The following is a 15186-nucleotide window of genomic DNA, read 5'->3' as shown; positions in this document are numbered from 1 at the left end:
AACAGATTGCTAGATATTGAGCGCCAAGACCTATACAGCCTGGCTGAGAAAACTTGTTCCCCATTGAGTTTTGAGATCTCTCTTAGTACTGGGAAATGGCCTCATATCTATCCGTCTTGCAGGTGCCACAGCAGTATAGAGCTTTTTCCCTTGCCAGATGCAATGCCATGCCCTCTGCCATTCTTTATGGCAGATCTAACAAGACAGCCTACTCAGTCAGATACTGTCTCTGGAAGCAAAAATGTGTGGAGTCAGTTACTCATATTCTTCTTTATTGTAATTTGTATACAGATCTTCGTCACAAGTATTTACATCCTCTTTTAGTTAGCATGGTTGATTGTTCTGATGCACTTAAGGTCTATAATCCTTTGAATGATACTTCATCTAGTGTCACTGAGAAAGTGGCTAAGTTTCTTTTTTTCTGTTTTAAAGGCACACCAAAGGATCTCATAGAAATAGTTTATGTTAATGCTTTTCCTGATGTATATGTATGCAATCGTTCCATTTTATCTTTTTTTTTAACCAATTTGCTCTGATTTTATATATATATATATATATATATATATATATATATATATATATATATATATATATATATATATATATATAAAATGCCAATAAAGGCTAACTTAACTGGACTTGATATTTGTTTTTTTCTTATAAGTTAATAAATTAATATAAGAATAAGCTCCAGCAAGAATTGTTATCTCAGTGGCAATTAATGCGACTGACCTTTTGATTTGAATTGTATGTATATTTGTTTTGGGTTGTATTTTATGTATAAGTATTCTATGTATGTAGTTGTACTTTCAAGATGTAAAGGTGTGCAATGAGTAGATCAGCATTGAGCCTGTGTGCCAAAGATGATCTCTTCACACTAGTATGCACTCATCATAAAAGAGGCCACATATCTTCCATTCTAATAGTAATTCGCTTGTGGTGTTACTGTAAAAATTCATTTATTTTTGAATTAGGTACATCCTGACATAGCCAAACAAACACTTCTGTGTAGAGCCACTAAGCTCATATGAGCACATAAATTTGATCGTGTAAATTGGCTCTTAGCTATGTCAGCTTGTATGGCCAACTTATCCATTAGACACAGTGCCTACAGCCCAACAAATATAATGTGAATCACCATCCAGAGTCAACAAAAGGATATCACCAACTAGTACTATCTATATCAGAGTGTCATAGCTGCTGGGCCACATCTGGTCTCATGTGGCCCATCAGGCAACCCAATGGAGCTACAGCCTCAGGATGTGAGAATATCTACCTCTGTCAAATATGACAGGACAAACTCCCTGTCTTTTTATTTTCTTTGACTGCTACATAAAGTTCCAGGGAGGTATTGGTGCCAGCCTCCAGGTGGTAGCTGGCAATTCCTGGAATTATCACTGATCTCCAGGTAGCACAGATCAGTCCCACTGGAGAAAATAGCTGCTTTGGAAGGTGGCCACTATAGAATTATACCATATTGTGTGTCCTCCCCTCCTCAAACCCCACCTTCCCCAAGATCCTCTCCAAAATCTCCAGAAACTTTTCAACCTAGATTTTGCAACCAGTGGGAGGCTACACAGGTTCTTCTCATTGTTGTCTACTTCTGCCTAAATGGATGTTCCAGTATTCAGTTCAGGTAGTGACAAACAGCAAACCGTTTCTAACTGAGGTCATCTTTGCATGCACATTACTCTTTAAAAATGGGAAAAAAGAAAGCTACTATTGTGGCCTGAAATTGAAAACTCTGTAATTACTGGCTGTTAAGAATTCTAAGCAGTGCAACCTGTGATTTCCACAAGTCCCCCCCCCCCTCTTGCTTTTCTTTTATTGACTAATTTGAAAGGGAAATTTACAAACCATTTCGCCCCTGCTTGTTGGGCATCTTTATAACATATAAATAATAAAATCTTACAACAATGTTCACAAGCACGCAATCTAATAAGGCAACATAAAAATAAGAAAGAAAGGGTAAGACCAAATGTTGGAATGGGAACCAGATCAAAAATATATTATGGGAAGACTAATTGGACACAAAAAAGTCTTAAACAAAAAGATATCTTAAAGAAATCAGCTGGTGGCTATCAATTCTAAAGATGGAACAACCAAAGAAAGAGAGATGGGAAATTAATACAGAAATCCAAAGCTTTAGGTCCAACTACACAATCCATTTATTAATGAACCAGGTCCAGTTTCCCCCATGTGCAGCTCCAAAACGGGGCCAATAACTCTACCCTGGGGCTATTTCAGTTTGGGAAAACAGTATGGGGATAGGAAGAGGCAGGTGCCACTCCTTTCCCCTATGGCATGGGCCTGAGCTGAACTGGGCCCCTACAGACTATGTGGCTCTGGGTGTATCATGAAGTTTGGCCCTCAGAGAGCAATTATAAGCAGTTCTACTTAAATCTACTGAATAGTGCTTACTTGCAGGAAACTGTTCTTGCACAGTCAATCCGTTTGTGCTACACGCTCAACATGAGTAATAGTTTCTCCTTGTTAAAAAAATACATCTTTTAAAAACCATATTTCTCTGTGAGCAGGTCTGTCTTATGGACCACAGGCAAAGCAGGCATAAACTTCCTCCCTGACCCAGTCCAGTGACCTTGAAGGAAGAGTTTCAGTCAGCTCCACAATCCTCTTCTTCCCAATACTGGCTATGAGCCATCCTCTACTATCAAGTACTGAAGACTTGGCAGTTGGCAGTTTATTATGATAACATTTGAGAGTCCAAATTCAAAAAGAACACACATATTTCTTGGCACATGTCACAGGGAATCATGTCCAGGCTTGTAGAATTTTATTTGCCAGTTCATTTCCACCCACTAAAACACTGATTTGCTTCAGTATAACAGATTTTCCTCTGTCTGCTAAACTTACTACTCCAACATGTGCAGTTAAAATGAAGAGAAGCTCCCAGCTACTAAGTGGCATGAATTCATGGTTGATAATACAAACAGTTGATCTCTGAAAGAAAACAGCTGCTGAAGATGAATGATTTAGTCAGAATAACTTCTACGTACCCTATTAAAACCTGCATGGAGAAGGGGTAGTACAGAGATTTCTTCTTGGTCAGCTGATCTACAGGAAAGCAGAATATGTCACCTAAGAGATGCTTCAGTGAAATAAACATACGTATTCATGCATAAATATATATTTACAGTAGTTCTTTTTTTTCAACTAATGCCTGTTTTGCAGATGTAGCATTTTTCTGTTATAAGTGCTGCCATAACAGATCTGGCAAGATTTAAAAAATCTAGGTGGACTGTGAATGTAAGCTAGTGCTCAACACCTTGGACTCTATACAATGCCAAGAGCTTCCCTGCATTATCCAGCAAAGCGTCCCAATTGCATTCTGGCCCTTGCTTTTGTTTCTTCAGTGACAATAGTATAGTAACCTGTGAGGGGGAATTTCAGTCATGTAATATTCCATGCATATTCTGAAACTTAAAAGATTTTCTGCGTGTTTAACAGTGAGAAACTTTTTTAAAGTTTCAGAATGTTCATGGAACATTACGTGACTGAAATTCCTCCTCAAAGGTTACAGTGCTGTTTAACAGTGCCATCCTAATCAGATCTAATCAGAAATCAATAGGGTTTACTCCCAGGAAAGTTTCAGGTAGGGAGCCATGCTGATCTGCAGTAGAAGAGCTGGATTTGAGGCCAGTAGCATCTTAAAAACTAAGATTTTCAGACTATGAGTTTTCAAGAGTCAAAGTTCTCTTCATCAGATACCTCAAAACCTTGTTGATCTTTAAGGCTCTACAGGACTCAGATCTTGGTCTTCTACTGCAGAAGTGTTTGCTGAGGTATTTGAGGGTCTTTAAAGGTGCTACTGAACTCAAATTTTGCTTTCCCAGCAAAGTGCTCTCAGGATTGTATTGTAAACTCACCCTCAGGCTTTTTTGTAGGTTTTTATTTATTCCTTGGAACAAAAATATTATATTATTATTTTCTTTAAGAAAGAAATGTGGCTACTCTTAAGAAAACTTGTGAAAATTATAGTTTGGACCATACACAAAATTCCAAGTTGTAATGGAATTTTCTTTCTATTTACTAGACAGATTCTATGAACAATAGCTTTATGGACATTATGCCCAACCTTTTCAAAGATCTCTTTAAATTATTATTAGACAATGAATAAGGTAACATAGTTTTCAAAAATACTTACCTATGCGGGATAACAGATAATATTACAGTATATTCGGCAAGCTTTGTAGCACGGATTGCCCTAAAATTAGGAAATTCCGTGTCATAACTGAGGAAACAATTTTCAGAACATACACTATTAGGCCAAATACCATGTATTAGTATATATAACTGGGATCCCACACCCATAGGGGGAAAAAGCATGCATAATCAGAGTTTTATTTGGTTCCCCCCCCCTGCACATTTATCCCCTCTAAAGAGGCAGGCCATTAGTCTATAGCATGGGATCTAGAAAAGAGACGGAAACTGAGAGCAAAGAAAGAACCGTAAATTTTACAGAGCTTCTACATTAACATTATTTTTGCATATTTTAAAATGTGGGCTTTGGAAGATACTATGCAACCAAGAATATTCACTTGCCAAGGGTTGATAAACTGGCTCTGAATGTAATAACTTAACCTTTCTCCTCCATTACTGACATCCAACAAAAGGATGGTTTTTATTTGTTCCCATACAGAACCAACTTCATTTTTGTTCTTGCCATGGACCTAATTCTCACTAAAATTGTAACTTGCACCTGAGATTATGATTTCAGATGTAACTACAAGACTGAATGGTCCTTCATAAAAAATATTTTATCCATACAGAAACTGAGAAAAATACAGTAGGAAAAATACAGAGAAAAATACAGCCTAGCCTTCCCTTTGATATTGAGTTTTCTACATTCAAGGACTATTTTTATATTTAAAAATTTGATAATGTGGACTCCATCCATACTCTTGAGTGGTAAAACAAAGAAACAGGTTTACCATCTTAGCAAGAACTAGTCCATGGCCATCATGTTATTATGTTACAATATTCCTGTATTTCACATGAAGCATTGATAATAATTACCTGCAGATGGCTTCTGCATCAAAGTATCTGGAGTTTCTATAATCTATTACAATTATTTCATGATGTTTATCAAGAAAACATTCAAGTGCTGATTCTGGTGTCCGAGCAATGTTACATCTATATCCAGCTCTATCACAAGCCCACCAGAATCCATCACTCTGTTTGTCTTCTTTTGCAAAGATCAGCAACACCTGTAAAAACACAGAAGACACTCTAACATTACACATTCCATTCTAGAATTCAAGGCAGTATAAATAAGGTTCTAAGCAGATCTCCCATGCAGACAATGACCAGACTCAGATAAGCTTAGCTTCGTTAGAATTACATTGGGTGTCTTTCAGTTGGGGTCGGCCCTAGACTGTCTGGCACCCTAGGAAAGGCTAACTTCTGGTGCTCCCCCCACCACTGATAATGTCAATGAGTCCTATGCAGTGCCTGCAGAAGGCCAGTGCCCTAAGCAATTGCCTAGTTTGCCTAGTTGCACACCCTTGGGGCCATTTTACTGTCTTTCACATGTCTCGAAATGGGTACAGAGTCTCTCATTATAAACTAATCCAGATATAGATCCTGTGACATACTGTAAGAAGCCAGTGGATAAACTAGCCTGAGAAGCCATCCAGCCCTCAGAAAACATTGGTGTATTTGTGGGTGCAACATTTTCCTGGCAGAGATAAGAGTAACAGCAGTAGAGCAGTCTGAAAGTGAAGAGCTACCATCAAGTATCCATCTTCCAACTCAGATTGCCATCAGCCAGCTCCCACTGCTCTGATATTACTTTTCAAGCATTTATATAGGCACATTAGGTTCCCTCTTAATGTTTCCTCTGGGCACAGAGCTTAGTGCCTGAGAACAAAAGTATAAGATGCCTCAGGATTCTTCAAGCAATGATTTGGCAGCAGAGCCTAAGTGCCTTATTCCCTGTGCTACTGAAACATCTTGTGAACAGAAGGAAATATTATCCTGATCTCCAGGGTTCTGCAGTACCAGACAGAATACTACAGCTTTTTATCCCAGTTGACCTGAGATAATCTCATTAGGCTTTATAAAATAACCATTTCTGGACTGGTTCCTGAACCAGGTTGCTTAGTCTAGACTGAATTGCTGCAGGCAGCCTGGAAATTTAATGAAACACTGGCTTACCATGTGGCCATCTGTCCTCCTGACACTTATTAAGCAATGCTCCATTTATCAAACTCCCAGGTACTTCTCACACATGTAATTACATAAAGAAATTCAACAGTATCTTTTGAGAAGGATAAAAATGGCTTCTACAATCTCATGCAATTTACCAATTGCACAGGTTATGTCAATAGCCAAAACACGGCAACTACAAAGCACAAACATAGATTCAGTGTTGGTCTGAAGCAACAGAACAAAATTTGAGTTCATTGGCACCGTTAAGACAAGGTAGGAGCTTTATATGCATGCACACTTCTTCAGATTCAGGTACCTGAAGAGGTGTGTATGCACTCAAAAACTTATATGTTGAATAAAACTTTGTTGGTCTTAAAGGTGCCATTGCACTAAAATTTTGATCTGTTACAATGCACAAAGGAATTGATAGGGGAAGGTCTGACATCCTCTGACACCACTCAGGCTACTTTTAGTTGTGTCCTGATTGCCCCTGAAAGAATATTCCAAACCAAGCCCCACCCCCATCTGTTCCACTCAGTGCAACACAGTTAATACCAAAAGGCCTATTTTACATTTTCATGGCAATTTGATCTCCAGGAAATCTTTTTCAAGCACCTTTAAAGGTCCTGTGGGGTTAAATACCTTCACATCTATTTTCCCATTTGATCTGCCTTCCTAAAGGAAGTGACAAAAGTTACCTCTGTTCTCTCATATCTCAGTTTAAAAGGGATACTGTAAATTATGTTTGTAATGAGCACTCTTTAGGAAGGGAAAGTATTTGTCAGTTTTGTAATAAATATTAGCAGTTATCAGACCATACATCCAACAACATAGGTTGTATAATCTCCCTGCTGTAGGGTTGCCAGTCTCCAGGTGGTGGCTGGAGATCTCCTGGGATTACAATTGATCTCCAAGTGATAGAGATCAGTTCACCTGGAGAAAATCGCCATTTTAAAAAATGGACTCTATGGCCTCGAAGTCCCTCCCCTCCTGAGGCTCTGCTCTCAAACCTCAAGGTATTTCCCAACCTGGAGCTGGCAGCCCTACCCTGCTGTATAATTTTCAATGATTAACAGTAGTGGTCCATCATTAACCATGTTGCACTTTAATTTTAAAATAAGAAAATAAACTTCCTTTAGAGTAAATATAAGCAAACAAAGAAAAGGCTCAGTGTTTATAAACTTTGCCAAGAACAGCTCAAGCTACTCAGCTACAGTTCCTGCTGTGAGAAAGGTCAACTGTTTCAGAGACCTCTCTGTTTCATATGAATAGACTGTCCTGTTCATTTCAGTAGGACATCTTGTATAATAGTTCAGAAAGAGTTGTGCTAAAATGTGTGAGATGTCATTTAATAAATAATGCAGGTGTAGGCAGTAAAGCTACAAAAACATCTTGTTAAAACTGTAAAACAAAATGTACAAGAATACTTGTAATTTTTTCTTTTTTGTTTCTTCTTAGCTGTTCTTCCCCTCCCCTGCTTTTGTATTCCTTGTTTTCCCCTTGTTTGTGATATTTTGTTAATATGGTTGTGGGGATTCATTATATAACGGAGTAATACAATTATTTCAAAATTAAAAAATAAAATGTGTGAGTCTGTAAAAAAAAAAAGGAGTGGGGAAAGGGAGCCAGCATCTTCATCTGTGTTACTGAGTATATCCATGGTGTCACCAGGTGAATGCCAGAGCAGCCCAATAAGGGGGTGGTGGTGAGGCAAACCCAATTTTGTGTTATCTAGAGCTATGTAAAGATCTGAATTCCCAGTAAGTAGCATGATGATTAATTCTACTGTTACAGCACAGCGCATGCCAGCATGTGACAAAAAAACTAGATGCTTGTGGCTATATAAATATTTAATGTGTTACAAAGCTCTAATTCAAGACAGAACCTCAGAAATGGAGAATTACTGGGAAGTACAGAATTACTGGAAAGTAATTCTTCGTGCTGTGTAATTTAAGGTTGCTAAATCTGGATTTGGAAATTCCTGCAGATTTGGGGGTGGTGCCTGGGGTCTTCAGTTACTCCTAGGCTCCACAGTATCCTATAAAGTCCACCCTCCAGAATGGCCATTTTCAACAGGAGGACTAATCTTTGTAGTCTGGATATCAACTGTAATTCCAGGAGAACTCCAGGGCCCACCTGGAGGTAACTCTATGTGTAGCTGCAGAATTCCTTTAGAAAACTTTGGTCAAATTAGATGCAATTTAATTTCAGGACAGGACAGACAACAGCCCAAACCCTCTGCAACGTCCTTATTTTCTCTTAAGTATAAATAACATCTGCTCTGACTAGGATTGACCAGGATAGCCTAGGATAGCCCGATCTCATCTGAACTTGGAAGTTAAGCAAGGGCAACCCTAGTAAGTATTTGGATGGGAGATGAACAAGGAACCACAGAGTTGCGATACTGAGGCCATGGCAAATCATCTATGAATATCTCTTTCCTTGCAAATCCTACAGGGTTGCCATTGCCGAAAAGGTAATGTCTGCTGTATAAAGAGTAAGAGAATAAGACCCTGTAGGGGGCAGCAAGAAGACAATTAGATAGGATAGTGAGGTCAGCACCCTCTCTCCTGTTAAGTGTTATTCCTTGTCTGTCTCCATTTTGCTACTCAGGGCAATTTCCCCTTTCTTCTCAGAAATGCCACTCAGTTTTACCCTCTCTCTCAGCCAGAGATGTAGTTAGGAACCTATCTCTGTCACTCCTCTTTCCTATCAAGTATATTAATTCCTAAATAAACCTTTATCTACTCTTTAATCAGGCTGTGCACTGTTGCTGCGTTAATTACTCTGCCAATGGGAGTTATGGTGGCCCAGATTAAGCAAATCTCTGATTAAAGGTAGAAAGATCGCCAGAGGCTCTTGGCACAAGCAGGCAAGAGCAAAAAGGGGAAAAGGCAACCTCCTGTGGTGTACAGAGTGGTCGCTTAATAGGCTCATGGGGAACAATTACCTAATTTGGACAGAACAAATGAAGAGTCATCTTCTTGAAATAAGATTTTGGGACATTATTCAGGGTGCCCGACCAGGTGATGATGACTCAGCAAAGCAGAAAACCTGATATTCCAGCAATGAGATGTGTCCAGATATCACAGCAGTTGTATTTATGCTATGCAGAAAGACAGAATCGCCAAGCAAAAGGGACTGAAATGCAGTCAAAAGACTTGCAATCTGCATGGCACTGTACATCTGAAACTAAAGCTATCAACAAGTGACAGTCTCAGACTAGTGAGATATATGGATGCAGATTAGGGAAGACAAAGTCAAATCTACTGGACACAAACAGTAGACATTTATTCTTCTATGGAGGCAAAGCAGTCTGGAGCAGCAGGAAGCATGTGGTAGCTTCCTGTGTCCTCAACTGAAGCATGAAGAACTGAAATTGAAAGTACAACTAATGCAAGACTTTGGGACAGAGGAACCCAAACCAATACAAATCTTTGAACACAACCAAGGACACAAGAGAACTTATCTCTGTCTCTTTCCTATTCAATATGTTAATTCCTAAATAAATCTTTATTTACTCTTTAATCAGGTTGTGCACTGCTGTTGCATTAATCTTGCAACAGCCATAAATCAGCTGCAACTTAATGGCAAAAAAACAAACCATCTAGCTAGAAATTTTCTAGCTGCTAACCATATGTCTTGCATTCCCTCTAAAGCCACAGATCAGAAGAAGTGGGATGGATCTTCTATAAGTGGACAAAATCTGTTGTTGAGAGATGTAAACTATTTTTTTTTAATTTGACCTTACAGACCAGTTTTTTATGTTATAATGATTGAAAGGGTTAAAGTGAATGGACTGCTCCTTCACAGGTAATTAATGAAACTAAAGTACAGCAGGGTCCTTTTTTTCCAGGACACCATTGTCATTATATGTCAATATCTGCGTAATATTGATTCCTTTAGTTTGGTTATTTCTGGACATGTAATGAAAGTTACAATCAACTCTATGAAAAATCATGTAGTGCAGTCTTCTGAACAGTCTCACTATACAGTATGGAGCCATGCAAAAATCTAACACCTTGCTCTTGGACATTAATTTTGGTTGTATATTTTGTTCAATTTATATTTCCAGAGTGTTGCAAACTGCTTCTGAGTTTGATTTTTTAATTTTTTAAAATATTTTAAATATATATTTCATGTTGTATAATAGCATAATGCATTAACTCAATATTTAATGAGTGATTGATGTATATTTAAAAAATTTCTATTCCATCTTCATTTCCTTGGACTCAAGATGGCAAACAATGTACCAACCAAGTATCAAGGACATAGATTATATGTGAATGTATAACACTAAAATAGATTAAAATACACAGTTAACAATTTTAAAGCATTCAGACTTAAAGCACACAGGATCAGAAAAACTCACAGCATAATCTGCTAGAAAGAGTCACCCTCCATTAACTGGATGGGCCATTGGCCTGATCCAACATGGATTCTCTTATGTTCTTAGTTATCAAGAATATTTGTGCTGAAAACCTACTGATTTTCCTTCTATCCTTGTATTTGTTTAAGTCTACAGAAATGTCTATTTTACTTCAGCTGGAAGATTTCAGAACTTTATTTGAACTTTAATATTGAACTTAATAGTTACTGCTAAAATGAAATAAAATCTTACCTGGATAGGATCTTGTATCAATCTCATGGGCCCAATTTGTACCTCTGTAGTTGAAGCCTGCTAAATGAGAAAAGCACATGTCAAGGCATATTGTCTACTAAAGATATTAAATTGAACATGGAAAGCATGATTTATTTTTCTAAAATCAGAGATACCTGGAACTGGTTCATACATGACCTGGGGACATAAGTTATCAATGAGGCAAAGCACTGGAGAAAGCACTGTGCATGTGCACCTATTCCCACCATACTCAGAACTCACAGTGACCCGAGTTTCTGTGTGTAGGCGCAAGATCTGTATTATTTCATGGCAGAAGAGGATGTGCAAGCCCAGGGCAACAACTGACTACATAAAATGAGAGAAGAATAACTGCAGCAGGCAGGAAAAGCACCCAACTCCACTATAATCAAAGTTTTGCTTGCTTTGGCAAGCAAAAACAGCAGCAGCCCAGCTTAATACAAATCACACCCATCCATGTAATCAGTGAGTGCATGTACCTGCACACTAGCTCATTGGCTAGTCTGTTGTCCTTTTGAGTCTCTGACTGGTTAATGGAGGAGCCTGTCAATCTTTCTTTAGCTGCCCCTAAGGATTCCTCTCCCTCCAGGACTTCCTTACAGCCAAAGATTATTTCTACCCATAGACAGCTTTCCCTATGCCGCTGGGGGAAACTGTGCTTGTGTTGGTAGTGAAATATTTGCCTGTAAATTTCCACAAAAACAAGACAAGATGGAGAATGACCAAGGAGAAGGCATACCAGCTGCTACCACTTGGACTATTGGTAAGAAAGGAGGCAGGCAGGCAAGAGTTGGGAACAACTGACAAGGTTGTGCCCCATTTTCCCTAATGGGCCAGCATCCCTTGACAATGTCAAAATTAAGAAAGTCACATTAAAGATTTGTACTGACAGGAAACTTCTGGCACCATAAATTGTATGTCAGTGGCATTTCATCCACCTAAGGACTAAAAATAAGAACATAAGAGAAATAGGGTTGCCAAGTCCAATTCAAGAAATATCTGGGGACTTTGGGGGTGGAGCCAGGAGACTTTAGGGGTGGAGCCAGGAGACATTGGGGCAGAGACAGGAACAAGGGTGTGACAAGCATAACTGAACTCCAAGAGGGTTCTTGCCATCACATTTAAAGGGACAGCACACCTTTTTAAATGTCTTCCTTCCATAGGAAATAATGGATAGGGGCACCTTCTTTTGGGGCTCATAGAATTGGACCCCCTGGTCCAATTGTTTTGAAACTTGGGGGGTACTTTGGGGAGAGGCACTAGATACTATATTGAAAATTTGGTGCCTCTACCTCAAAAGACAGCTCCTCCAGAGCTCCCGAAACCTCCAGAACAATTCCCCATTATACCCTATGAGAATTGATCTCCACATAGGGAATAATGAAGATGTTTCCCTCTCTCCCCCCCCTCTGTTTCTGGCGAGTCTGATGCAGGGGATTGGCCTCTCTACTCACCAGTTGCTGCCAGCTTCTTCACAGTAACACAGACACACCATCCCAAACTGAAGCCTTTCAAGTCAAGCCTCCGGAGGTGCAAAGGCACATGGTCCTTTGTGGGCGGGGCTTCTTCCCCCCCCCCCACCAGCCAGCTGACTGGGGGCAGGAAGCAGCCTGGGAAAACCGAAGAAAGGCTGCTGCGATCGGGGCTGGGTGGGAAGGGAAGGGCAAGGAGAAGCTGCTGCGATCCGGAGTGGGAAGGGACGAGGAGAAGCATTGGGGATCGGTGGGAAGGGAAAGGGCAAGAAAAAGCTGCTGGGATTGGGGCTGGGTGGGAAGGGCCGCCATTCCCTTCCCCCCTGCTTTCCGGATTTTTGGCGAGCGGGGGGAGGAGGCTCCAAATCGGGGGTCCCCTGCCCAAGCAGGTGATTTGGGAAGCCTAAAGGGAAACCATGTTGGATCAGGCCAATGGCCCATCCAGTCCAACACTCTGTGTCACACAGAGGCCAAAAAAAAAAGGAGGTTCACAAGCAGGGCTAGAAGTCCTTCCACTTTGCCCCCACACAAGCATCAAGAATACAGAGTTTCAATAATATGCTGTGGCTAATAGCCACTGATGGACCTCTGCTCCATATATTTATCCAAACCCATCTTGAAGCTGGCTATGCTTGTAGTCACCACCACGTTCTGTGGGCATGATGTATAACAAACAGGCCTTAGTTGCAATCTTATGCTTGCTTGAATATTCTTCTACCCTTGACAATGCCATAATGTTATTCCTGCAAAAGAGATGGCACATAATACTAGAACCTAGCTGAGGGGTGATTGTTTAGGAAAGGCAAAAGTAAGTATTTCTTAGGGTTGCCAAGTCCAATTCAGGAAATATCTGGCAACTTTGGGGGTGGAGCCAGGAGACATTGGGTGGAGCCAGGAGCAAGGTTGTGACAAGCATTATTGAACTCCAAAGGGAGTTCTGGCCATCACATTTAAAGGGACCACACACCTTTTAAATGCCTTTCCTTTCTGAGCTGGTGCCTGTTTGAAGTTAGTTGAGACTATATGTCCTGTGATGAAAAATTGTGAGATTACTTTAGTGTTATATGGAAGAGGTTGTTGATACTGATTAACCGTGAAGCTGTATGAATTGTGGTTCGTGGATAATTTGATTTGAAGGAAAATGGAGTAAAGCTTTCCATTATCAAAGATTTCAGGTTTTCACGGCTGGTAACATCATTAGGGTTTGTAGAATCTTTCGGGATCAAGTGCCGTGTTCTACAGGAGAAAGTTTTCCTTCCAGACGTTTCGTTCTCAGCTGCGGAGAACATCCTCAGTGGCGTTGCAGCCGGAGCAGGCGCTCTGACCTTCTTGGCTGCTGTGCATTGAGTGGGGCCAGGGCTGCTGGAGAGCTGCTATTTCTAGGCTGGAGGGGGTGTGATGAAAGGGCAATTGGTTTGTGGATGTGCCCATTGTTTGGTGGGGCTTCCTGGAAGGGTAGTGATAAGGAAACTGGCCGTTGAATGTGACCATTGTTCTGTGTTAATTGCTGGGAGGGTTGGAAGGGGTTTGAAGATAACATCTTCCTTATCTTCAAACCAACCAGCTTCCTTATCTTCAAATGGGCAGGAGAATTCATTATCCCTATCTTATCTGCTTGTTCTTTTTAAGTAGCTCCATTCTGACTTTCAATATTTCTACTACTATTAAGTCAGGTTAGCTACAGATATATCTTGTTTATTTCTTAGATCTGTATCTGGCTCTTCCCCCAAGAAGTTGAGTAGCTATGGTTTCCAGATGAACTCCCACAGAGACACTCCTCTGAACCAGATCCTCTTATTGTTAACTGCTGAACTGTATCATGTACTTTTGAATAATCCTGTTGATGGATGTATCTGCTCCTAAGAAAATCTGATATTGCCAAGAATGCCCCAGATTCTGGGAAATGTCCAGGAGTTTGTTTGTTGCTTTGTTGTGAAATTGTAGAAGGACAATTTTTAGGAATACCGACATTATGAATTTCCAAGGAAGAATGTGAATTTACTTTTAAATGCATCTCTCTCTCAGTGAAAAGATGACATATAAAAGAGGGCTGACACTTACAGTATAAACTAATTGGACACAGTGAACCACTTTGTAAATAGTTCCTCATAAATCTTACAAGCTGATTTAGGACCTTAAGACCTTTACTTCTCCTTCCTCTAGTCACAACAAAATATTACATGAATGCCTCATGCAGGCACAACTTTGGTTTATGAGCTTTCGAGATGATCAGTTATCAGAGCAGTAATTGCCCTCCTGTTATTTATTTATTGCAAGTTTCACACAGCTTCCTCCAAGACTGCAATCTGCAATCTGCAGGACAGTGGATATACTACATTTTGCATATGTATTTTGAGTATGCATTGTTATTATAAATTTGCTGTACTGACTATTGTTGCATGAATGTCACATGCACATACTGTCTGTGGCGTTCATACACACATGACACCTTATTCCCATGCCCTCTGTGAACTTCTGAACACTTAAGGGCAAAAATTAAAGTGTTTCTAGAGATTGTGGGTAAGATTTGATTTTGATTATAAAAGAAACACATCGTTGAGATTGTTAGAACCACTCTCTGCAGACCCATCCAATTTTTTGTCAGCCAAGCACACACTTGGCAGCTCAGCTAAGGGTGAATGGAGACTGGATGGAGATAAGTTGCAAGTGGGGAGAAAATTCTGCATTCATCTCCTATATGGCTCTTTTGGTATTAAAGCAGACCCTCTACCTCCAGTTTCTAAGCAACCAAGAAAGATTCCGGTTAATAGGTTTGCAATGTTATGTGTAGTTTAACTCTAAAAATTTCTATCTTAAAGAAAATTATTTTGAACTTTTGCATAACCCAGACTGTGCATCTGAGCCTGATTTTGTCAGCTCCGCAGCAGTACTGCAGTACTGTGG

General features: G+C 39.9%; 1 protein-coding gene across 2 annotated transcripts in view; it reads right to left on the bottom strand.

Annotated features, from left to right (window-relative positions):
• The window catches only part of PDE8B (phosphodiesterase 8B), a 72346-nt gene that overhangs the window by 39402 nt on the left and 17758 nt on the right, over positions 1–15186 (bottom strand). The window contains exons 2-5 of one of the 2 annotated variants that reach the window (XM_060235844.1): positions 10793–10852; positions 5038–5228; positions 4166–4225; positions 3018–3075 (exon numbers count right to left, since the gene is read on the bottom strand). In XM_060235844.1, coding sequence (XP_060091827.1) covers positions 3018–3075; positions 4166–4225; positions 5038–5228; positions 10793–10852 — 369 coding nt within the window. The remainder of the gene's footprint in view (positions 1–3017; positions 3076–4165; positions 4226–5037; positions 5229–10792; positions 10853–15186) is intronic. The other variant, XM_060235845.1, reaches the window with a different exon arrangement.

Source organism: Heteronotia binoei, chromosome 4, assembly GCF_032191835.1.
Source record: "Heteronotia binoei isolate CCM8104 ecotype False Entrance Well chromosome 4, APGP_CSIRO_Hbin_v1, whole genome shotgun sequence".
NCBI classification, from domain to species: Eukaryota; Metazoa; Chordata; class Lepidosauria; order Squamata; family Gekkonidae; genus Heteronotia; species Heteronotia binoei.
This window is presented reverse-complemented; position numbering and strand designations above follow the sequence as displayed.